Genomic DNA, 23,979 nt, shown 5'->3' with positions numbered 1-23,979 from the left:
CAACGACGAGCAAGGTGTAGCAGCCTAGGGTGGCGTCCAAGGAGCTAACAACGGTGGAGGGAACAAAGTTTTGGATGGTGCAAACAGAGTCGTTGGATGGGCAACAAATGACGTTGTTTTGGGGTTTGCAAGTGACGAGTGATTCGATTTTGGTGTCCATTGAAGGAATGAGTGGAGGATTTTGGAATTGTTTGAAGGGGACGAAGATAGAAGCTTCAATCATTTTTGCCTGAATGCGCATGATTTGAAGAAGATATGTGCAAAAATTATGTAGAGCTCTTATGATAGGTGTGTAATTTTCGAGTTTTGGGGAAAAATAGGATTTTTGATGTGTGTAAATTGTGTGTTGGAAGTTTGATTTTAATTATAAGGTATTTATGGTTTTTTGAATAATTGTATTTATGATTCAAATTTTTCACTTAGTAGAGGCATTTAAGACATTGTTCCATCAATTTTTTCAATTTTTTCAATTTAAATTCTATCAATTTAAAATACCCTAAAGGAGAGTCTGGGATTTTGGAATAGTTTGAAGGGGATTTTGCTATTTTATTATTTAAAAGGTTTTTAACTTGGTAAAGACATCGAGTCCCTATAAAATTTTATAATTATGTTGATTCTTTCATGGGCTGACAAGAAGAATAGCAAAATAGGAGGTTCATTAGGGTGTTTCCTTTGGAGTCACCGAGAGCCCAATTATGTCCCTAGGGGATCACTGAATAGCGTACCTTCAGGAGCACAATAGTTAGACTGTACCTTCTTACAGGACTCTAAAAGAAATTTAACAGACATCTAGAAGGACTAATAATGGGTCCCTTACTGAGTATAAATTATACTCACCATTTCTCTATGTTTAATATTTCCAGGCAAAGGTAGAAGTAAAGGCAAGCTAGCGAATGACAAGAAGAGACCATGGATCGCCATAGAGGACAATATATGTTTTATTCCGCATTTATTGTTTTCAGTATTTAATTTTCATAAAATTATTTTAGAAATCAGGTTTACTTTTAGAATTTTATTTTATTTTAAATAGGGCCCAAAGTTGTCGGTTTTTTATATTTATGAAAATTAACAATATTTTTATAATAAATTTTATGAAAATAATTTTCATAAATATAACAAAACAATAAAATATTTACGGTCGGTATAACAAAATCAAAAAGCGCATGAACCTAACCATTCTTTTAAATATTTCATATTTCCCTACCTTTTCATTTTCTTTTTTCTCTTCCTTCTTCTCCAATATTTTTTTTTCTTTCCATCGTCTTTTTCTCTACATCTTCTGCAAATTCTTTTTTTTTAAAACATTTATTTTGTTCAAGATCGTATACTAAATATAAAAGATCTATTTTTCTTTTATTTTTTTCAAACTATTATTTGGTTGTTCAAGATCGTGTACCAAATATAAAAGATCTTTGGTACACGACATTAAATAAAAATCGTTGGATATTGGTACACGTTTAGATTTTTCTAGAACCAAATCTAACAAATATAAAAGATCTTGAGAAAATCGTTGGGATATTGGTACACCATAACAAATCTAAATTATTGTGTACAAAATCTAAAGGATCGTGTACCAAAGAATATTCTTGAATTGTTTAGATTTTTCTACTAAATCTAAACGATCGTGTATCAAAGGATAACCAAATCTAAACAACCGTGTACCAAATATATTAGGCGCGTGATTGAACAATTAATCATGGGGTATTTGTTATATTTTTCATCATGGGCTTGTAGACCTTTTCTATTTTCGAATATGTTTTATAGAGTATAAATATTTTGTCGCTTTGTTATATTTTTTAAATGAGCCCTAATTTTATTTTGATTTTGATATTTGACATTTAAACGAATTCATACATATGAAAATAATTGAAAATGATAGTGATAATAATAATAATAAATGCTATGTATTATATATGAATGGAAATATTCTTATCTTCAATTAGAGGGGTTGAGGAGTAGACTATGGAATGAAAATATTTTCAAAAGAAAATGGAATGAGAATGAGAAACAATAAAACTGTCATTTAAGAATTTTAGAACATTCACATATAAAACTGAAGCCACAGAACTAATAAAGAAAATATAAGTAAATATATTTAAGGCTGAGATGGAAGAGAGAGACTTGTTCAATTATATGATATTTATTAATAATGGAGTTGACCATTTTTCAATACAACTTAAATTACAACCACAACATTTGTATTTAAAGCAGTAACAAGAACCCCCATCAAGGGGAGATTAGGTTGATGAAATACTCATATACTAGTTCTTTCTTTTAAATAACAGAAGGAGCATGTGGAGGTGGAAAGTTTGAGGTTCTTTTAGTCGCCCTAATGGTGAAATGCGTAGACCTTTTGGTAACATTTTCCAAAATTGATCTTAATGCAAAACAATGGAAGGGTTAGAAGGAGGAGAGTCTGCAAATCTTGGACTTGGTCCAGATGGAGGAATACGCACACCTTTCGGTAATATCCCAAAGCTAATCCCAGATTTCTTATGTAAAACAATGGATGGGGGAGGTGGAGGTGGAGAGTCTGAAAATCTTTCACTTGGTCCAGATGAAAGAATATGCACACCTTCCGATAATATCCCAAAGCTAATCCCAGATTTCTTATGTAAAACAATGGATGGTGGAGGTAAAGGTGGAGAGTCTGAAAATCTTCGACTTGGCCCAGATGAATGAGTAGGCACACCTTTCGGTAATATCCCAAAGTTCATCCTAGACTCTTTATGTAAAACAATGGATGGCGGAGGTGGAGGTGGAGAGTCTGAAAATCTTCGACTTGGCCCAGATGAATGAGTACGCACACCTTTCGATAATATCCCAAAGTTAATCCTAGACTCTTTATGTAAAACAATGGATGGCGGAGGTGGAGGTGGAGAGTCTGAAAATCTTCGACTTGGCCCAGATGAATGAGTAGGCACACCTTTCGGTAATATCCCAAATTTAATCCTAGACTCTTTATGTAAAACAATAGATGGTGGAGGTGAAGGTGGAGAGTCTGAAAATCTTTGACTTGGCCCAGATGAATGAGTAGGCACACCTTTCGGTAATATCCCAAAGTTCATCATAGACTCTTTATGTAAAACAATGGATGGTGGAGGTGTAGAGTCTGATGATCTTTGACTTGGCCCAGATGGAGGAATACGAATGGCTTTTGATAGTATTCCAAAACCGGAATGTGTATCAAAATCAGGTATTCTCTTAGATTTCGTGCGTGAGAAACGAATATGTTGTTTTGGATGAATTATAACATGCGCCTTAAATTCATTTTCCAAAACAGAGTTTTCTTCATTGACTTCAAACAAATTTATACCATTTGTTTGATAGAGCAAGCCAAGGAGTACAAGAACACAAGTTCTAAAGGCCATATTAGAACAAATTGATACCATTTTTGTGGAATGTGTTTTCTCTTTTTCTTCTATTTCCTCTCTTTATATAGGGATTGTTTTTTCAATAAAATTTAAGGTTAAATTTGGCATAACACCTAAAAGAAACGTTTTAGTTTTATACAAGCAAGAAAACACAGAATTTGTTATACCAATAACCTTGTTGGTAAGAATATTTAGAATAAAACTAACAATCCAAACTAGCAATAATCTTCTTAGTTGAATTTCCTGTTTTAAGGTAAGAGTTGACATCCAACTTTAAAATTCTATAAATTTGATGGTTTTGTGTAAATGAAGCATTAATCGGTAAAAATGCGTGATCTAGAAAATGGTAATGGACGTATATACTAATTTGGAGCAATTAGACAGAAAAAGATTAATGTATATATAATTTTAATGCATTTAAATTAAATAATTGTTTTATATTTTATTTTAAAAGATTTAAACATAACATTATAAGTAAGGGTGATGCTTATACTTTAGTCTTCAAAGTATACTTTAGTAATCTTACTATGCTAAAGTATAATATTATAAAGTGCCTTCACAATCTTACTATGCTAAAGTATAATATTATAAGATCAGTTTTTAATTTTGTTTAAAACTTATATACTATGCTAATTGTTTCTTTATTTTGATTGATAGCCTTTGATTCATACATCACATGGACAACTTTAGTGATGAAGAAGCTGGTGTTTATGAGTTGAAACCAACATTTGGAATTGAGGATGATGAACATCTTGGTACTGAAAATGAAACCCCAAAGCAGATATGTAGACCACGAGGACCAACTATTATGTTCGATGTCACTCGCATTAGAAGTTTGGGAGAGAAGAATGTGGTGATGTACAATGAAGACGGAGTACCCATTGGTGAGAATGGAGCAAAGTTGAAGTCATTCATAGGATCAGCGACACATTACCATGTCTCGATCACATATTCATCTTGGAAAAGTGTGCCTGTAGAGCTGAAAGATAAAATCTTCAGTACGGTCGAGGTATATATATAATTTCAATGTCCTTATATTGATAATAATGTTCCTGATGTATACTTTATTAATCACTTTTAAATATTTAGGCCGCATTCGTCATTGATCCAAGATCTAGGAAAAATATTTTCCAAACTACGGGCATTTCGTTTCGTTAGTTTAAGTGTTGGCTAACAACAAAATATATTATGCCACATAAGGATGAACCACAACTCCTACAAGTTTCAACAGAAAAGTATTCATTCATTGATCAACATCATTGGGCAGAATTTGTAAGGTCTAGATTGTGTGAAACTTTTCAGGTATGTTACTTTCTCACTAACAAATATATTTGTAAGGTTTAGATTGTGTGTTACTTTCTCACTAACAATATTTTTGGAAAATAGGAAAAAAGACTTCTGCAACAAGATAGACGATCTAAGAACAAGTATAACCATAGGATTTCGAGGAAGGGTTATGCCAATCTTATCGAGGAAATGGTAAGAACTAATTTATTAAGTTTATCAAACTTTATCAAAGGTTGTTCTAATCTTATTATGGAATTGGAATGTAGAAAAAGGAAGGTTCAAATCCACCGGAGTTGGATCGAGCCATCATGTGGAAGAAGGCTCGAGTTAAAAAAAAAGGGAGTATGAGAACGACGATTGTTCAACAAGATAAGATTGTAAGACTTTTTGTATATTGAACATTTGAACTAGATTGGTTTTGTTTACACATTTCTATAACTTAGATTGGTTTTTGTTTTAGGATGAGATTTCAATGAATACGTCTTCATCGTCTCAAAAAGGACACTCTTCTAACGATGTGTTAACCCAAGCATTGGGTACAAAAGAGCATCACGGTCGTGTTCGTAGGATCGGTGGGTATGTTACTCCTACCAATTACTTTCATTCTGTAAAAAAGACATCTAAACGTGAGGATGAGATTATACTTGAGAATAAAGAACTTCGAAGGCGTGTAAGCGAATTAGAAGCACATATCCACTCAAACTTGTCTAGACCATTATCTGGACATGGTAGCTGTTCGAAGCCAAATATCTTAGAAGAGAGTGACTCGATGAAAATAATCAAAGGGAAGAGTAAGTTGATGGATAAAATCGAAGGGAAAGAGGTGGAGGAGATCAATGTAAATGACGACAAAGTAGAGTTGGACATCTTTAAGGTATGTGATCGATCCTCTAATAAACTCAAATTCTTAATATTCATATCGTATTGAAAGTGAATGTTTTTCTTGAATTAGGAGAGAGCCTTAATAAAAATGCCTAAGGAAAGAGAGGTTGTCTGTGAATCGACGTCAGTTTTGCCAATAGGAATGAAGTTGATTCTCAGATACGCTGAGAAGATAATGGAGAAAGATTCTAGTATCACTATTCCACTACCTGTTGGCATTTTTGGTATTAGTCGAAAGACTTCTGTTCTCCGAGAGGACATCATTGATCTTTGTAACATGAATGAGGTCAAAACATTTACATTGGTGGCCTATATGACGTAAGTCAATTTCATTTCTTTAGATCTAAATTTATGTATCTCGTTTACAAGTTTATAATATTTTGTAGGTACTTGTATTCATCTGTTCTTGGTTCGAAGGAAAATATACAGTACGTCTTTGTAGATCCGTCCCTCACCTCTGTCGGACACTCGCAAGAATCTCGAGTTCGAAACTTATGCAGTAGATTGATGGTCTCAAAGATTAACGAAATAGTTCTTGCTCCTTTTAATCCTGGGTAAGTCAAGTTATTTTATTACTTGCATTGCAAAAAACTAGTACTAATATTTTGTATAATTAGGGGTCATTGGGCACTGCTGGCCATAAATGCGTATGATGATACAGTATTTATACCTCGACTCACTAAGGACAACATCGAAGTCAACTATAAGATACGTCATCGACACGTAAGTTAATCTAGTATTTCATTTAGTGTTGATTCTTATATGCATGTACACAATATTTAAACTATTTGTTCAATCTTATCTTGTCAAAACAGAGCAATAGCGATGTTTCAGTCACAAAAGAACATTAAAAAAAGTAGAAAACAAACTTTATGGCGAACAGTAAAGGCAAGTATCAACTTTTAAAGTCATTATATTTTTGTAGACTACTAGCAATTAGGATTACTTTGTTATTCAAATTTGTTGCTTTTATATAGTGTCCACTACAAGTCGGGAGTACTGAGTGTGGATACTACGTGATGAGGTATATGAGAGAAATTGTGACTAGGGGAAGCATTGTCATATCCGATGCGGTATGTTATATATCAAACTATTGGTTTTGTGAGTTAATTGGTTTATTTGTATAGTCAGTTAATTCATTTAATTTATTTTGCATGTTTATAGATTGATACACGAAGATCATACTCACAGGCAGAACTAGACGAGGTGCGAGTTGAGTTAGCTGACTTTTTGGGTTCTTACATATGATTATGACCAATATTTTATGATTTTGAAGTTGGAAATTTTCTGTTGTGTCGCTTCTTTATGACCCTAAACTTTATGTATAGAAACTTTAGCCGATAATTCTTTTGAATTGTTCATATGGAGGAAGGGGGGAGGGGGAGGGGGGGTTCATTCGTATATACTTTTGATTATTGTTATAGCTAGCATATTTTGTGACGTTCTAAGTTTATTTGGATTCATGGCAATGTAATGCCATATGAAATCTAATGTAAAGTCTATTTCATTATGTATATGTAAAGTCTTGGAATTGAATATATGTGGTGAATGGTTTTATTTATATATGTTTGAGATTTGAAACTATATTTGATGAATATCAAATATATATGAAACTGTTGCTGGACAATTACAGGACAATCACAAGACAATCAGAATATATTTCTTTCCATTACAGCATAATTCAATTACAATTTCTTTTTTTAAACAAAAATTAAAAATGCTTGACGGTTTTAAAATGTCATAAACAATTGCAAGTTTGACGGTTTTAAACTGTCATGAACAATTACATTTTTTACGGTTGAAAAATGTCAAGAACAATTACATTCTTGACAGTTTTAAAATGTCATGAATATTAAAATTCTTGATGGGTTTAAAATGTCATAAACCAGTTCATCATTGACGACTTTAAAATGTCATAAACAATACCAGTCTTGACGGTTCTAAAACATCATGAACATAAGTATATTTGATGTTTTAAAACGTCAACGTTCACTATTCTTAAAGTTTAATCAACCGTCAAGAACTTTGTCTTTCTTAACGCTGGCTTCAACGACGTTTTTAAAACCGTCAAGAGAGCCTGTTTTTGTAGTAGTGATCGTCTGTCTCCTCATCTCCTCACATGGTGTCATCTTCTCCGTCTGTCGCCTCAGCTTTTGACGGCCATCAACAATTATCTTATCTGTCTACTTCCTTAGCTTCAAAGTTTCAACGACCATCCTAGCTAACCGGTAAAAATTTATTTATTTATAGTTTTTGGTATAATTAAAATTTAAACTTCAAGTCCCCAAACAAAGTTTATCTTTGGTTTTCCATCAAAGAAAAATGTTATAGATATTCTAATTAGTTTGTTGAGTTCAAGATGGACAGTAACCTCAAGATATGTATATGTCTATAGTGTATTTCATTTGTTGTCAAGCAACTGATATGTCCACTCCTGCAACTAAAGTTAGCAAAATAATGTAACTCTTGTATCTATCATCAGCTTCCACTTTTAATTTGGTCATTCTTTATGTTTTCTATCGAAATTTGCTAGCCTTGCCACTCATCATTACCTTTTTATACGTATATATTTGGTATGCAAGCTATAACTTGGTAGTTGTTATATTTCCTAACCTTTTCTCTTGGGAATTTGGAATATTCATGTATCCTATTCTTAGTAATAGTCGTGAAGAGACTGACCAATATTTCAAAGTGTTAATCTTATTTTTTGAAAAAAAAAAACAACCTGACAACCTAACCCATATTTTACATGTTGGGTTGGATTGGGTTGTAAACTTAATTTGGGCTATTCGGGTTACCAACTTGAACAACCCAAAAATATGGATTCAATTGAGAATGTCTCCCGACCCGATTACACCCCTAATGAAAATATACATTCAATTAGAAACCACACAACCAACTTACTCTACTCAACCAACAAATTTAGACTATCAACATGTTGGAAAAACCTAGCAAGCATCCTAACTACTAGTATTTAAGAATAACATCCAATAATTAAACTAAATGTCGCTGTCCTAGCTAGGTTTGATAGCATCCATATACTTACTCATCAACCATTATTTGCATTAAGATCAAGATTTTGTTGTGATCATTCAAGTAATTAAGGTCATAATATGTAACGTGCTAAGTTTAGGAGGGGGACATGAATGATATGATATAACATATGAATGAGAGGGATCTTAAGAACATGAAAGTAAGGTTAATAAAAGTTACTACCTATACAAACAAGGTGCGCCTCCCTTTTCGGTAGGTCGATCATAGAAACTTCAAAGTTAAATATGTTTAACTGGAAACCATTCTATGTACAAAGCATGCTGAAAGGGCTTGTGCTGGTTTGTGGGGACAACTTTCACACTAATAACCCTTTAAGACAAGTAGGATGATATTGCTAGGTTGTAGGGGATGCAGAGGAATTTCGTAGATCTAAATTTAAATTCCTGGTCTGAATCTTGAGCTTGGGGCGTGACATAATATGAGTTGCTTAATTGATTTCTTTTTTAACTTAAATTGAGTATTAATGAGTGATCTATGGATGGTCTGTATGTTAAATATACATAGGTTATACCACGCTACCTGTACTTTTGTGATCAAAATAAGACAAAATATGAAGATAATGTTATGTTCGATACTATAAGAAATCAAGGGTCTCTAGACGCAGCCAAGCTCGAAATATATACACACAAAAGCGTTGGGAAAGGATCGCCCAACATATGTAGCATCGTCAAGAAGGAAATCAACAATAGTGTGTCGGGGGAGGAATTCTCAACGCGCAAAAGAAACGGTGTTGAAAATGACTTACTCCTGATGCTGGAAATGCTGACAAACAGAGCATGTCGGCAATAGGAGAATTTTTGACGTCTCATCTCTGCGTCAGGAGAAAGGTATTTCCAACACGGCATCGGGGACGGTTGTCCTGACATGTTACTTATAAAATCAGAAGAAGGTCATCATTCTCGTCACCTTTAATGTATCAGTAGATAATTTTAATATAATTTCTTTTTCCAATTATTATGTTCACCCTTTTTTTATCATGAAGTACTCTTTTTGGTTTCGGTTCAATTTAAATTCAATAAAATTCTGAAAAACAACCAACACAAAATTAATAAAATTATTAAAATACCAAATTATAATTTATATAATTAGAAACTAAATTCAACTATTCAAACAATTACATATAAAAGAAAAAAAGTACAACATCTCCTAGTTGCCGCAGACGCCATCTTCGAACAAATCCACACATACAATGACATGAAAGTAAATTTATATACCGTCGATAACAAATTAAACAACTTAAAAGTTAAAAAATACGTACTGCAAGTGTTCAAGCTCCTTTATGTGGCCGACTCATCTCCTAAATCATCTTCCTCATTTGTTCCATTTGTCAGGCATTTTTTTCCATTTGTCAAGCATGCATCTTCAACGTTCTTCAATCAATCATTTAGCTTCTCCCCCTGTTAAAAAAAATAAATAAAAATAAAAATATATTATTATTATTATTATATCAATTTATCAGTACTTTTCTATTTTCTTTTTAAAAAAAACATTTTGTTTACTCCCATAAATAAACTCTCTCCCCCATACCAACTTTAACAACAAAACACCCAAGATTATTTTAAATAAGAAAATCGCAAGATAAACTGTGAGAAATACCTCAAAATTCGGGGTGTTACAAGTGGGACTTAAGGAGCAAGTTGTAATCTGAGAGTAAAACGGTAATTTTACTCAACTAAGGTTACGAACAATATGTGAAGAATTAACTTAGTTATCATGGTTATATCACATAGACACAAATATATCTTTATTGAGGAGAGTGCAACTACAAAAATTTAGTGGAATAACTCGTTAATTAGTGAAAATTGATTAACTCGATCTAAAAGAGTTTAGCCAGTTAAAAATGATGAAAATGAATGGGAAACATGAAATAATATTTTAAGAAAATGCACAGCTTCATGGGTCTTTTTATTTTGTTACACATAACATAAATATTTTGTCAGTTTTTTATATATATGAAAATTAACAATATTTTTATAATAAATTTTACGAAATAATTTTCATAAACATAACAAAACACTAAAATATTTACGATCGGTGTAACGAAATCGAAAAGCACATGAACCTAACCATTCTTTTAGATATTTCAGGTTTCCCTTCCTTTCAATTTTCTTTTCTCTCTTTCTTCTTCTCCGATTTTTCTTTTCCTTTCCATCGTATTCTTCTCTACTTCTTCTGCAAATTCTTTTTTTTCTTCAAACTTTTATTTGGTTCAAAATCGTATACTAAATATAAAAGATCTATTTTTCTTTTATTTTTTTCAAACTGTTATTTGGTTATTCAAGATCGTGTACCAAACATAAAAGATCTTTGGTACACGACATTAAATAAAAATCGTTGGATATTGGTACACGTTTAGTTTTTTCTAGAACCAAATCTAACAAATATAAAAGATCTTGAGAAAATCGTTGGGATATTGGTACACGATACCAAATCTAAATTATTGTGTACAAAATCTAAAGGATCGTGTACCCAAGAATAATCTTGAATTGTTTAGATTTGTCTACCAAATCTAAACGATCGTGTACCAAAGGATAGCAAAATCTAAACAACCGTGTACCAAATATATTAGGCGCGCGATTGAACAATTAATCACGGGGTATTTTTTATATTTTTCATCATGGGCTTGTAGACCTTTTCCATTTTCGAATCTGTTTTATAGAGTATAAATATTTTGTCGCTTTGTTATATTTTTTAAATGAGCCCTAATTTTATTTTGATTTTGATATTTGACATTTAAACGAATTCATACATATGAAAATAATTGAAAATGATAGTGATAATAATAATAATAAATGCTATGTATTATATATGAATGGAAATATTCTTATCTTCAATTAGAGGGGTTGAGGAGTAGACTATGGAATGAAAATATTTTCAAAAGAAAATGGAATGAGAATGAGAAACAATAAAATTGTCATTTAAGAATTTTAGAACATTCACATATAAAACTGAAGCCACGGAACTCATAAAGAAAATATAAGTAAATATATTTAAGGCTGAGATGGAAGAGAGAGACTTGTTCAATTATATGATATTTATTAATAATGGAGTTGACCATTTTTCAATACAACTTAAATTACAACCACAACATTTGTATTTAAAGCAGTAACAAGAACCCCCAATCAAGGGGAGATTAGGTTGATGAAATACTCATATACTAGTTCTTTCTTTTAAATAACAGAAGGAGCATGTAGAGGTGGAAAGTTTGAGGTTCTTTTAGTCGCTCCTAATGGTGAAATGCGTAGACCTTTTGGTAACATTTTCCAAAATTGATCTTAATGCAAAACAATGGAAGGGTTAGAAGGAGGAGAGTCTGCAAATCTTGGACTTGGTCCAGATGGAGGAATACGCACACCTTTCGGTAATATCCCAAAGCTAATCCCAGATTTCTTATGTAAAACAATGGATGGGGGAGGTGGAGGTGGAGAGTCTGAAAATCTTTCACTTGGTCCAGATGAAAGAATATGCACACCTTTCGATAATATCCCAAAGCTAATCCCAGATTTCTTATGTAAAACAATGGATGGTGGAGGTAGAGGTGGAGAGTCTGAAAATCTTCGACTTGGCCCAGATGAATGAGTAGACACACCTTTCGGTAATATCCCAAAGTTCATTCTAGACTCTTTATGTAAAACAATGGATGGCGGAGGTGGAGGTGGAGAGTCTGAAAATCTTCGACTTGGCCCAGATGAATGAGTAGGCACACCTTTCGGTAGTATCCCAAATTTAATCCTAGGCTCTTTATGTAAAACAATAGATGGTGGAGGTGAAGGTGGAGAGTCTGAAAATCTTTGACTTGACCCAGATGAATGAGTACGCACACCTTTCAGTAATATCCCAAAGTTCATCCTAGACTCTTTATGTAAAACAATGGATGGTGGAGGTGTAGAGTCTGATGATCTTTGACTTGGCCCAAATGGAGGAATACGAATGTCTTTTGACAGTATTCCAAAACCGGAATGTGTATCAAAATCAGGTATTCTCTTAGATTTCGTGCGTGAGAAACGAATATGTTGTTTTGGATGAATTATAACATGCGCCTTAAATTCATTTTCAAAAACAGAGTTGTCTTCATTGACTTCAAACAAATTTATACCATTTGTTTGATAGAGCAAGCCAAGGAGTACAAGAACACAAGTTCTAAAGGCCATATTAGAACAAATTGATACCATTTTTGTGGAATGTGTTTTCTCTTTTTCTTCTATTTCCTCTCTTTATATAGGGATTGTTTTTCAATAAAATTTAAGGTTAAATTTGGCATAACACCTAAAAGAAACGTTTTAGTTATATACAAGCAAGAAAACACAGAATTTGTTATACCAATAACCTTGTTGGTAAGAATATTTAGAATAAAACTAACAATCCAAACTAGCAATAATCTTCTTAGTTGAATTTCCTGTTTTAAGGTAAGAGTTGCCATCCAACTTTAAAATTCTATAAATTTGATGGTTTTGTGTAAATGAAGCATTAATCGGTAAAAATGCGTGATCTAGAAAATGGTAATGGATGTATATACTAATTTGGAGCAATTAGACAGAAAAAGATTAATGTATATATAATTTTAATGCATTTAAATTAAATAATTGTTTTATATTTTATTTTAAAAGATTTAAACATAACATTATAACATTATAATTAAGGGTGATGCTTATACTCTAGTCTTCAAATTTCATATAGGATGTCTTTATTGAAGAGTGTAACTCTTCTATTACAATTATTGAGTTACATTTCTATTTCAAATTAAGTGAAAATAGTGAAATATTTTAAATTAAATGTTCATTAAATTGTATACAATTTTGTAACATCTTTTGTTTATAATCACTTTATTTATTAACTTCGATTTGATTATTGTAATTAATGTAAGTGGGTATAATGAAATGCTCAAATCAATTACACGTTTTTTTTTTTTTTTGTATAACATACCATTGTACAATACCCAGAAAGCTTATGAGGACAACAAAACGCGACAGCACGAAATGGAAAAGAGGCACACGGACGAAGAACTTTCGTCTGGCTACTGGAGACTAATTTGGACGATGGTGGCTTCAAAGAGGCTATGACGTGAGCAAACGGAGAAGAGTGTGACTCGGACATAGACTGTTACAAATGGAAGAGAAAAACTCGGTTGTGCTTTCGAATTCGTGTATAATATACAACTTTCGACGACTTCATCTGAGGGGAGCGAAGGTTGGAGGTGTGGTGAACGGACAACGACGAAGAAGAAAATCGCGCAGTGGCAGCGACTAGGTTTTAATTGTGATGGAGGAAGAAGAAGATGAATAGTGAATGGAGAGCACCCTTTTCGAAGTCCTATTAAAATAATAATATTTTATTATATTATTATAAATATGATCAAATTTTCCTTTCCTTTTCCTTTTTGTTTTCTCATTTATAAAATCAACTTTTCTCTTTCTCACAAAACTTCAATAAATTAACATAAAAAAAAATAAATATTAATAAAATATGACAATTAGGTTGAGAAAATACCTCAAAATTTGGGGCGTTACATTCTGCCCCTTTTAGGGAACTTTCATCCTTAAAAGTTGTAATCCTCAAACAACTCTAGGTAACGAGCTCTCATGTCATATTCTCTGTTTCATATAGGGTCTTCAACTTGATGATTTCGCCATAAAGCTTTTGCTAATGCAATCCTTCTGTTATGAAGTATCTTTACCTCTCTAGCCAAAATCTCAACTAGTTGCTCTTCGTAGCTCAAATTCTCATCAATTTCAAATGGTTCGTAGTCCACTACATGAGATGAATTTGCCACGTACGTACTCTCTCAATTTCGAAACATGAAAAACATTGTGAACAACAAAGAGTGAAGGTGACAATGCCAAACGGTATGCCACCGCTAATTCACTCTAGTATCTCAAAACAGTTGAACCAAATAAGGACTCAATTCCCCTTCTTTTTTAATTGAGAACACTCTTCATAAGTGCCACTTTCTAGAACACCTTATCTCCCAAATGAAACTCAAGATCTTTTCGTCTTACATCAGCATAACTTTTTGTCTACTCTATGTTATTTGCATACATGCTCTAATCTTCTTTATATCCTTGTTAGTAGACTAAACTAAGTCATGACCAGTCAATATCTGCCCATCAACCTTATCCCAACAAGCAGAGGATTTGCAACACTTACCATATAGGGCCTCAAAAGTTGTCATCCCAATGGTAGCCTAAAAACTTTATTATAGGCGAATTCCATCAAATGCACGTGAGAGTCCCAACTTCTTGGAAACTCCAATGCATAAGCTTGCAAAATATCCTCCAAAATTTGGTTCAAATGCTTAGTTTGACCATCAGTATGTGGGTGAAAAGTCATATTGAAATTTAACCTCGTCCCCATGACAGCCTAAAGTCTTTTCCACAACCTAAAAGTTAAACGAGTATCTCTATTAGAGATAATCGATATGGGCACTCCATGTAGTCTCACTATGTTAGTCAGATACAACTATGTTTACTTACTAATAGTATAAGTAGATTTCTCTATGATGAAATGTGCTGATTTCGTGAGCCTGTCAACAATAACCCAAATTACTGTATAACCCTTTAGGGTCTAAGGAAGTTATGTAATAAAGTCCATCGACACATTCTTCCACTTCCACTCTGGCACACTCAAAGGTTGTTGCAACAAACCTACTGGTTTCTGTCTCGATCTTTTAACATGTTGACACACGAAACATTCACTAACAAAACCTGTCACCTCTCTCTTCATATTACACCACCAGTAAACTTGTTTCAGGTCTTGGTGCATCTTTGTACTACCTGGATGCAAGGAAAATGGGAAACTATGAGCTTCAATCATAAAATTTGTCTCAGTTTTTCTATATGCTAGTGATAACGAGCATAAATGATCGTTATTATAGCCCGTTTTAGTACAATAATGGGAATTAAAATGCCTAAGGGATGCTTAGTAGGGGTGTACAAATATGGGTTGAACACGAATAACCCGGACTACCCAAATTAATATAATATATAAATAAATAAATATTATTTTAATAAAAAACAAATTAAAGGTATATAAATCTTGAATTTATTGTATGAATGTTTGAATTATGTATGTTTGAAATTTAAATGTAACAATTTCAAACATTTATAACCATTAGAAACTAGAAAACGGAAAAATATATATATATACAATTAGACAACTCAATCCATATTTTACGGGTTGGGTTAGGTTGGGTTAGAAACTAAATTCGGGTTATTCGGGTTGCCAACTCAAATAACCCAAAAATATGGGTTGAGTTGAGAATGTCTCCCAACCCAACCCAACCCGATTTCACCCTTAATGCTTAGAACACATAACTTATGTTGTAAAAGTATAAATACTTAGAAATAAGGCTCACATAAATGTAGTTATTGTTTTACGCGTTTACCATGTCTAAATGCAGGACAAGTGGGACAAAAGCAAAAAAGAGCAATTCGCACGAGACATCTCGTGTAAAGACAAGGCGATGGATCGTGCCAAGCAGCTAACAACCCTAGGCGATGAACCTAAACATCACGCAAGGAAAGCTCCCCAAAAGATAAAAATGGTAGTTGGAATGATGGAAAAATCTTAAGGTATGTTTTCTTACATCATTTTTGTTGATTTGTCCTAAGATTGAAAGTGTCACTTTATAGGCACTCTTAGTTTGTTTCAAGATTGCAAGTGGCATGTTGACCCTTTTTAGAAACTTTTTTTCATAGTTTTCATTGGAATAGCGTGAAAGACATAGTGAGCTCGGTTCAAATCGGAAAACAATCTTTCTTGTTAATTGATTATACATCTTTTTATTCTTTTTTTTCTTTGTTAGGGCTTGAAGAACCTCAAGGTATGTGTTCTCTTACATCACTATTTTTTTTACTATTTTTTCTTGCTTATTTTCCAAAGTTGAGGGAAAAGTTAAAAGTTTCAATTTTTGCTACTAAAGTTGTACGTGTTTTCATGAACTAACTTTAAACTCCATTTTAGTGATGTGGTATGAACTATTTAAACTCCTTTTAGTGATGTATTGGATTAAACTCTAAAACAAATTTTTGTTCTTTTGCTAGGTCGTGTGTGAACCCAATGGAGTGGAGATGCCACAACCAACTATTGATATTCAAGATCATTTTAAAGGGTTAGTGATCCTTTTGAGATTATTCCTTGAAGTGTTATGACTATTATGAAGTTATGGTAGTCCTACGTTAGTTGAGTAGCTTGTCTGGTTGATAACTTTATTTATTGTCGTTAAAGTTAGATATAGTATGTATTCGTTGCAATTTAGCTATAATGACACATATGGGTGCACCTACTGACTTTATTTGGAGTTGCTAGAAAAGCCAAAGTTGTAAGATATCAATTTAAAGGAAAGTATATTAAATTCACACTTCCAACTATAAGTATTAAGGACTAATCAAAATACTCACAACAATTTAGTGTAGTAATAATATTTGAAAGTAACCATTTTTTTGTTGTGATGGAACTGATTTAGTGGTGGACCAATAGGTATGTGTTTCACTTTTGTATTATTCTACTTTAGAAATGCTTGACGAGTGTGTTTCTTGTATTGTGAAAGGGGTCCTTAGTTGTGGCCTTCATGTTTTGTGCAAGTTTTAGTCGTATCAAGAATGAATTACTATGGATACATAAAAACTTACATTGCTACACTCGTCAATATTGGCATGAGTTGGTATGTACTTGGCATTGATTTTCTGCATTCTGACAGGTTTTAGAAGAATTCTTGGAGGATAGAAGGTATGGGAGCAATAGTTATGTTTTTTTCACAATTGTTTTAATAATTATATCTTGCATGTATTTCATAGTAATGATTTATGCAACGAATTCTTGTAAAACCTATGTCAAATATTGCTTACTCAATGTAATTTAACTCTTAATGATCATTATATATATATAGAGCAATTTACACATATATGATTACTTCATTCTTTAAACTGTATGAGAAATGAAAGGGTAAAAGATTTTGTTATTGATAGGACAAAAGCTTAGATTTAAGTAATGACATGTGACTAAATAAACCCTATTGTGATCTGAAATGTAATGAACCTTAAGTAGGTTTTATTATATATAACACAACAAAACTACTATGAGAAAGTGTATGATGAACACATAATTAGTTGTTACTAAATGTTCGTCAAACACACTATAAAAATGTCGTCAATTAGAAAAACATTATACAAACACAAACCAATTTAGGCCTCAACAATGACAATCACTTTGTGTCAAAGTTTAGTTAACGGTGACATTTGCTAAATGTCAAGATGATTTCATTATCCACATTAAATCAAATGTCATATAAGCACATTTAGTGACATCTTTTTCAATGTGTGATTAAAGACCATATCATTACATGGGCTTTAACGATGTAAAATTATAAATGTCATAAATATTGTTGTGTCATCGTTATTAAATGTCATAAAATTTCAGTTTTCTAGTAGTGTAAGAAAACTTGTGCATTTCAAGGAAGATTTGTGTGTATTTGTTCTGTTACTTGAGCTGAACCATTGTTCATTTATATTTTCCACACATGCTCTTCGTTAAATATTTAGCCAAACCACATCTCAACAAATTGTCTAATTAGTTGTAGTTTGCAATTGTTCCCCTTTTCTTGATTTCATTCTATGATAGAAAGTTGCCTGAATTTCCTATTTCCATTGAGAGAAAAACACTTATCTTTTTTTTTTTTTGTTGCCTGTTCTAATATCTTTCAAAAACCCAAAAACAATTTCACAACTTACATGCACATTTTCTTTTCTTGCAATTTTAGGTGCAAAAAACTCCCTTCTCATCAGTAGAGTTCTTGATTCTTGACCAAAGCATCTTTAACTTGATTCCCTTGGGTTCGACCCAAATTTAACGCTATACTATGTCTCTGTAGTTCATAGTTGCAAGTAAAGTATAATACATAAATTATACTATGTCTTTGTAGTTCATAGTTGCAAGTTCAGTATAATAAATAAATCTCGTTGGTAGGTTTCTTTGTCTTAACAACCGCATCGATAATCCTAGCCTCAAGAGTACAAACTAAAATTTAAAAATTAAAATTATATAGACTAAAATTTAAATAAATTCTAAAGTATAGAAACCAAAGTGATATAATTTAAACCAAAATAGTTTAAATACCTCTCTTAAAATCACTTTTTGTTTGCAATTACTTTATTGAGCGGTCGGTAAAGTTTATTGAAAACATGTGAACGTATAGGTTTTCATTTATATTCCCTTATTTTAAATTTTCATTGAGCAATAGGTTAAATTTTAAGGGCGGAAGGGTGGGAGAATCAAGGGCGGAGGGATTAGTTGTTTTTATTGTGATAGTACAAGCTTTTTCAATATAGATAGTTTTTTACTCTGATATATGATGTTCATGAAGAATCGTGCATCTTTAGTTGTTTTTATTGTGATAGTACAAGCTTTTTCAATATAGATAGTTTTTTACTCTGATGTATGATGTTCATGAAGAATTGTGCCTCTTTTAAGAGAGGAATTTCAGGACATGCATGCGTTAAAAATTTATTTACTTTTGTTAACGTTGGAGAGCATAACATAATTATAATAATATTGACGTTGTTCTCTTCATTCCCTCTCCCTTTTTATATTGACACTTGAAGATGGATATATTTGTGGCAATACTTTTGTTTTAGAATGGTTAATGACTTGTCCTTTTCATTTTTCCTTTTCTGTAAATTTGAATAAGTTCATGTTTTATGGTGAGTTTGCAAATTAAGTTATTTGTTAAGAGTATGCTTTTAATTGTTAGGAGAGGCTGGAGGGTGGGGTAAACAAGGGCGGGGGGATTTGTTGCTTTGTTTTTCTGATACAAATATGTTTGTTTAGCTCAATACTGATATATTTGTTTGCTATTATTCATTTTTGTACTTTTTACCATTCTTGCTTCAGTAGAATACTGCACATATGTAATTGCATTGATGGCTTTGAAGATATTGAGTCAAATATGTGGTTATTTTTTGCTTGAAGAAATGTCCTTTTCTAGTTTTGATTAGTCTATAGAACTAGATAATCATCTTTGTATTTTCTATTTTCATCATTCCTCCTCATATTAAGAAGATCAATCAGATTCTTTCTTGTTTTGATTGGTTGCACAAACTAGATAATCATTCCATCATTTTCTTTCTTGATCTTTTCCCTTCATGTTAAGAACATTAGTGAAGTCATATAGTTTATATTGACCTGCTAGGAGTAGTTTATGTTCCCTCTGTTAAAATTTGATAAATGAGATTGCATATTGTAGTTTATGTTTCCTTCATTTTTAGTTTTCTTTGTTCATTTCCTTTTTGTCGATTGGACAATTTACATGGGGGAGGGGATCAGGGCTGAAATTGAGTGTATACTTTTTGTTTTTGATTTACTTGTAAATTGTTTCAAACTTGATTGAAGTATTTTAAATCCATTATGGCATGTGAGAGATTAGTATCACTTAGTTGTGGATTGTTTGGTAGGAAGTTTTGTAGGATGTTCCTTTGTGAGATGACTAGGTGAATTGATTTTGGTGTACGAACTTTCTGCTTTTGTATACATGTGGATTGGTTTTCTTTGGAAATATTATTTAGTCATACTCTAAAATGAGATTTTGTTTTCTTACTAGGTTTGGAAGAATCCATTAGAGCAGTGAAGCCAACTTGGAGCAATTGATAGATTTAAGACTTTTTGTATGGTTGGTAGCAAAATTTTGATTCCAATGTACTTATTTTAGGCTTATTGGTAGCTAAAGATGTCGTTGCTATTCTTTTTGTATATAAACTATCATTTACCAAAAAGTGGTTATTAGTCAATCCTAGTGTATGAATATTAAAGTGCTTACTTTTTGTTTTCATATGGGTGTGATGTATTAGAACAACTTTGTGATTGAACTGGTTAGTGTAGTGGCAAAGCAGCAAGAAGAATCGGAAATGTATTTTCTTGCAAAAAAAAATGTAGTAATTGAGGAATATACAACAGAAAAAAATGTTAAATTTGTGATATTTTTTAACTCTCGTCAATATTGCAACATTGACATTTAATTTTTTAAAAAATTGTGTCACGATTGGCATATCCTTAATAGGAAAAAAATATCGTAATATACGATTTTGTGACATTTTGTAACTATTGCTAATATCAAAACAATTACATTTGATTTTATAAAAATTGTCACGATTGAAATATCTTTTACTGAAAACAAATATCATAATATACGATTTCTTGACATTTTGTAACTTTCATCAATATCGAAACAATGTCATTTGATTTTATAAAAGTTGTCGCGATTGGAATGTATTTGACAGAAAAAAAATGTCATATTATACGAATTTGTAACATTTTGTAACTGTCGTCAACATCGAAACAATGACATTTGATTTTATAAAAACTATCACGACTGAAATATCCTTGACAGAAAAAATGTAATATCATACGAATTCTTGACATTTTGTAACTGTCATCAATTTGCAAAGAATTAGAGTTATTTGTTGTCATAAAAAATTGAATAATGATAGTTATTTGTTGTCATAAATAATTAAATAATTACAGATTTTTGTTGTCATAAAATATTAAATAATGACATTTATTTTCTGTTATGAAAATATTTATTGTGATCGTTTTTTAAAACTATTATCGATGGTCTCTCCATATCAGACGATTCTACTACTATAAATAATTGTCACGGATTTTTTTACAACAGAAAACAATTTTCGTCGTAGACTATTTTTCTTGTAGTGTTGGCATGTGCTTGGTGATGAGGATGATAGTTCTTTTTTATGTGTGTAATAAGAGTATGATGATCCAGTACCTAACACATTTATATGCAAGTTGAGTTATGTTAGTTTAACGTAGTTACAGAGACTTAAATATCTAATTTACATAGATTTTAAAATATTATAGAAAATCTTGAGATTGATGTCACAATCTATTCTACTTTTACACATTAACCATTACATTAAAATTCATCTTATTTTAACTGGATTTTCTTTAAGAAGAAAATTTAAAGTTCAACAAAACTTAGATCTTACATTATTTGATTTACATATACATATATTTTCTTTCTTATATTTTTTAGTAAATATAAATCAAACATATTTAGGAAGGTTTGATCATTTCGGACTTATTTGATTGGCAGTCTTTTATGTTTTCATATTTACTATATTAGTAATATATATATTATATATGTTTGATTTATATTTACTAAAACCTATTTTCACATTTTTTAATTCCAAATTTTGAAACAGTTAATTTTCATAAATGTAACAAAAGACTAAAATATTTATGGTCGGTGTAACAAAAACAAATTAAAGACCATAAAGTCGTTAAAATATTTTCATAAATTCCAGACCCCAAACGATTCGCCACTTCTCTTTATTTTCCTTATTTACGATTTGTTCATCTTCTCTTCCAGGTTTCTTAACTCCTCATCTAGATTTTCTTTCTTATATGTTTATTCATTCTTTTTCTTTCTCTCTTCATCTTCTCTTTCTTTCTTACCTCTACTCTTCCAGAATATCAAGATCGTTTAAATATCACTTAGATATAATCTAAACAATCGCTTACCTAGTTATCACGATCTTTTAGCATTGTCAACATGATCGTTTAGATTTGAATCCCTTTTTTCATCGTTTCAAAAGAACTACACAATTGTGTGTATATGATCTAAACGATAGCCTACCAGAGTCAACATGGTCATTTAGCGTGGTCAACAAGATTTGAAGCAGCTTTTTCATCGTTAAAAAGAACTAAATGATCGCGCATCATAGTCGTTTAAAAAAATAATTACACGCACGCATGTGATCGATTAATCACGTGTTGACTCGAGCATTTTTTATATTTTCCATTATGGGTCTGTGAGTTTTATCCATTTTCAAAATTGTTCTATATACTGTAAATATTTTGCCGATTTGTTATATTTTTTTAAAAAAAACAATTTTTATATGTTTTTTTGTAACCAAATTTTGGATTTTAAATTTTAAAATGTTGAATTATATTAAATAAAGATTAAAAAACAGGAAAATAGTAAAAAAAAAATAGAACATTTGGCAAAATATTTACACTTTATAAAAAAATCAAGTGTAATTAATTTTATCTTTTAGTGGTTTTGTTCTATGGAGTGTAAATAGTTTATCATTTTTTTCTAATTTTGAAAAAACGCCGTAAAAACTCCTAGAAATATAGTATGTGATGTTATAACTTTAATTCATCTTTTAAAAAAAATAAAATATGTATTGTATAATGTCCTAAAAATATTACAAAACAATAATTGTACAAAATTTTCATATAAGGCATGTTCAACTTAGTATTTTGTACATAACTACAACTAATATTATGGTTTATGGTTATAGTTATAGTGTCTACACATTTAATATAGTTTAAGTTATAATCTAGTTTTTGAATTTGCTTCCAAAAGCATCTTCGAAAACATAAAATTCAACTTAATTTTCATTAAATTTCTTGTTTTCAAATTTCCTTCCAAATTGGTGAAATATTTAATGTTTTGACATGTTTCATTTTTTAAAATAACTTTTTGGTTCTTATTTGTTTCTTGATTTATTTTCTTGAAGTGAACATATATTTGAAACAAATATTGAAAAATAAAATGAAAGAACACTTTTGGTAAAGAATAATTTAGTTTATGCACTTTAAATTTTTAATAATTTTTAGTTCTTGAATGGATTGAAAAATCAATTTTACTTATAAATTAAAAAAAGGTAAGATATTGTCTAATAAAAAGAAAAATTATCTTAAATACCAACAGTTTCAAAAATATTTTAAAATATAAAAAATATTTCAAAACATCATTTAATTCAATAAAATCATTGTAGAATGGAGCAAAACATGATAGAAAAGTTTGAGCAACTTTTTCTTCCCATCTTTTTACCAATTTCAAACAAATCATGTATTTTAGAAAAAGCCACCAAAATTTTGCTCTTCTTTTTCTTCTTTTATCTTATTTATAACCCCACTTGATTGATAGCTTCATTAGCTTTACTATTAACCCTTTCCAAGACCACCTTTACTTTCCAAAAAACTTTCTGGGGAATTCCTCATGTCATCAACTTAAATTAGTTTCAAATGGAGAAAAAGAGAAAAGTTGTAGAGTCTCAATTTCACTTTATTACATTCTTCCTGTAACACTATGAGATATGATGATGATTTATTAAATCCGTCAATTTCAAGATGGAACATTTATAAGATTAGAGGTTTGAATTCCACTCCTACTATAATTAAAATAAATAAAAAAACTATAACAACTTGGTTTTACTTTTTTTTAAAGAATTTACAGTTAAATTACATTTAAAACTAAAAATTTAAAACAATGCCAACCAAAGTCTATCCACAAACTATTAAAACAAATATCTTTTTAAAAATTTATTTTATAAAAAATATAGGGATGAAACCTAAACCTAAACCCAAA

At 31.2% G+C, this 23,979-nt stretch overlaps 3 protein-coding genes across 3 annotated transcripts; 1 reads left to right on the top strand and 2 right to left on the bottom strand.

Annotated features, from left to right (window-relative positions):
• Positions 1 to 2,378: 2,378 nt before the first annotated feature.
• LOC116404766 (proline-rich receptor-like protein kinase PERK9) lies at positions 2,379 to 3,371 on the bottom strand. The gene has a single exon (XM_031888182.1). The coding sequence runs from the start codon at positions 3,369 to 3,371 to the stop codon at positions 2,379 to 2,381; it is 993 nt and encodes a 330-aa protein (XP_031744042.1).
• Positions 3,372 to 5,714: 2,343 nt separating this feature from the next.
• LOC116404772 lies at positions 5,715 to 6,186 on the top strand. Its single transcript, XM_031888197.1, has 2 exons — positions 5,715 to 5,861; positions 5,930 to 6,186. The coding sequence occupies exons 1-2, from the start codon at positions 5,719 to 5,721 to the stop codon at positions 6,099 to 6,101; spliced, it is 315 nt and encodes a 104-aa protein (XP_031744057.1). The 5' UTR covers positions 5,715 to 5,718; the 3' UTR covers positions 6,102 to 6,186.
• Positions 6,187 to 11,872: 5,686 nt separating this feature from the next.
• LOC116404761 (abl interactor homolog) lies at positions 11,873 to 12,748 on the bottom strand. Its single transcript, XM_031888143.1, has one exon. The coding sequence runs from the start codon at positions 12,746 to 12,748 to the stop codon at positions 11,873 to 11,875; it is 876 nt and encodes a 291-aa protein (XP_031744003.1).
• Positions 12,749 to 23,979: the final 11,231 nt, after the last annotated feature.

This window comes from Cucumis sativus, chromosome 6, assembly GCF_000004075.3.
Source record: "Cucumis sativus cultivar 9930 chromosome 6, Cucumber_9930_V3, whole genome shotgun sequence".
NCBI classification, from domain to species: domain Eukaryota; kingdom Viridiplantae; phylum Streptophyta; class Magnoliopsida; order Cucurbitales; family Cucurbitaceae; genus Cucumis; species Cucumis sativus.
Note: the sequence above shows the minus strand (reverse complement) of the source record. Positions and strands in the feature narration are given on the sequence as shown.

Excerpts from the sequence above, each read along its gene's own strand:
- LOC116404766 (XM_031888182.1), bottom strand. The coding sequence starts at position 3,371 with ATGGCCTTTAGAACTTGTGTTCTTGTACTCCTTGGCTTGCTCTATCAA.
- LOC116404772 (XM_031888197.1), top strand. The coding sequence starts at position 5,719 with ATGGAGAAAGATTCTAGTATCACTATTCCACTACCTGTTGGCATTTTT. Across the intron at positions 5,862-5,929 it reads ACATTGGTGGCCTATATGAC|GTACTTGTATTCATCTGTTC; the intron begins GTAAGTCAATTT and ends AATATTTTGTAG.
- LOC116404761 (XM_031888143.1), bottom strand. The coding sequence starts at position 12,748 with ATGGCCTTTAGAACTTGTGTTCTTGTACTCCTTGGCTTGCTCTATCAA.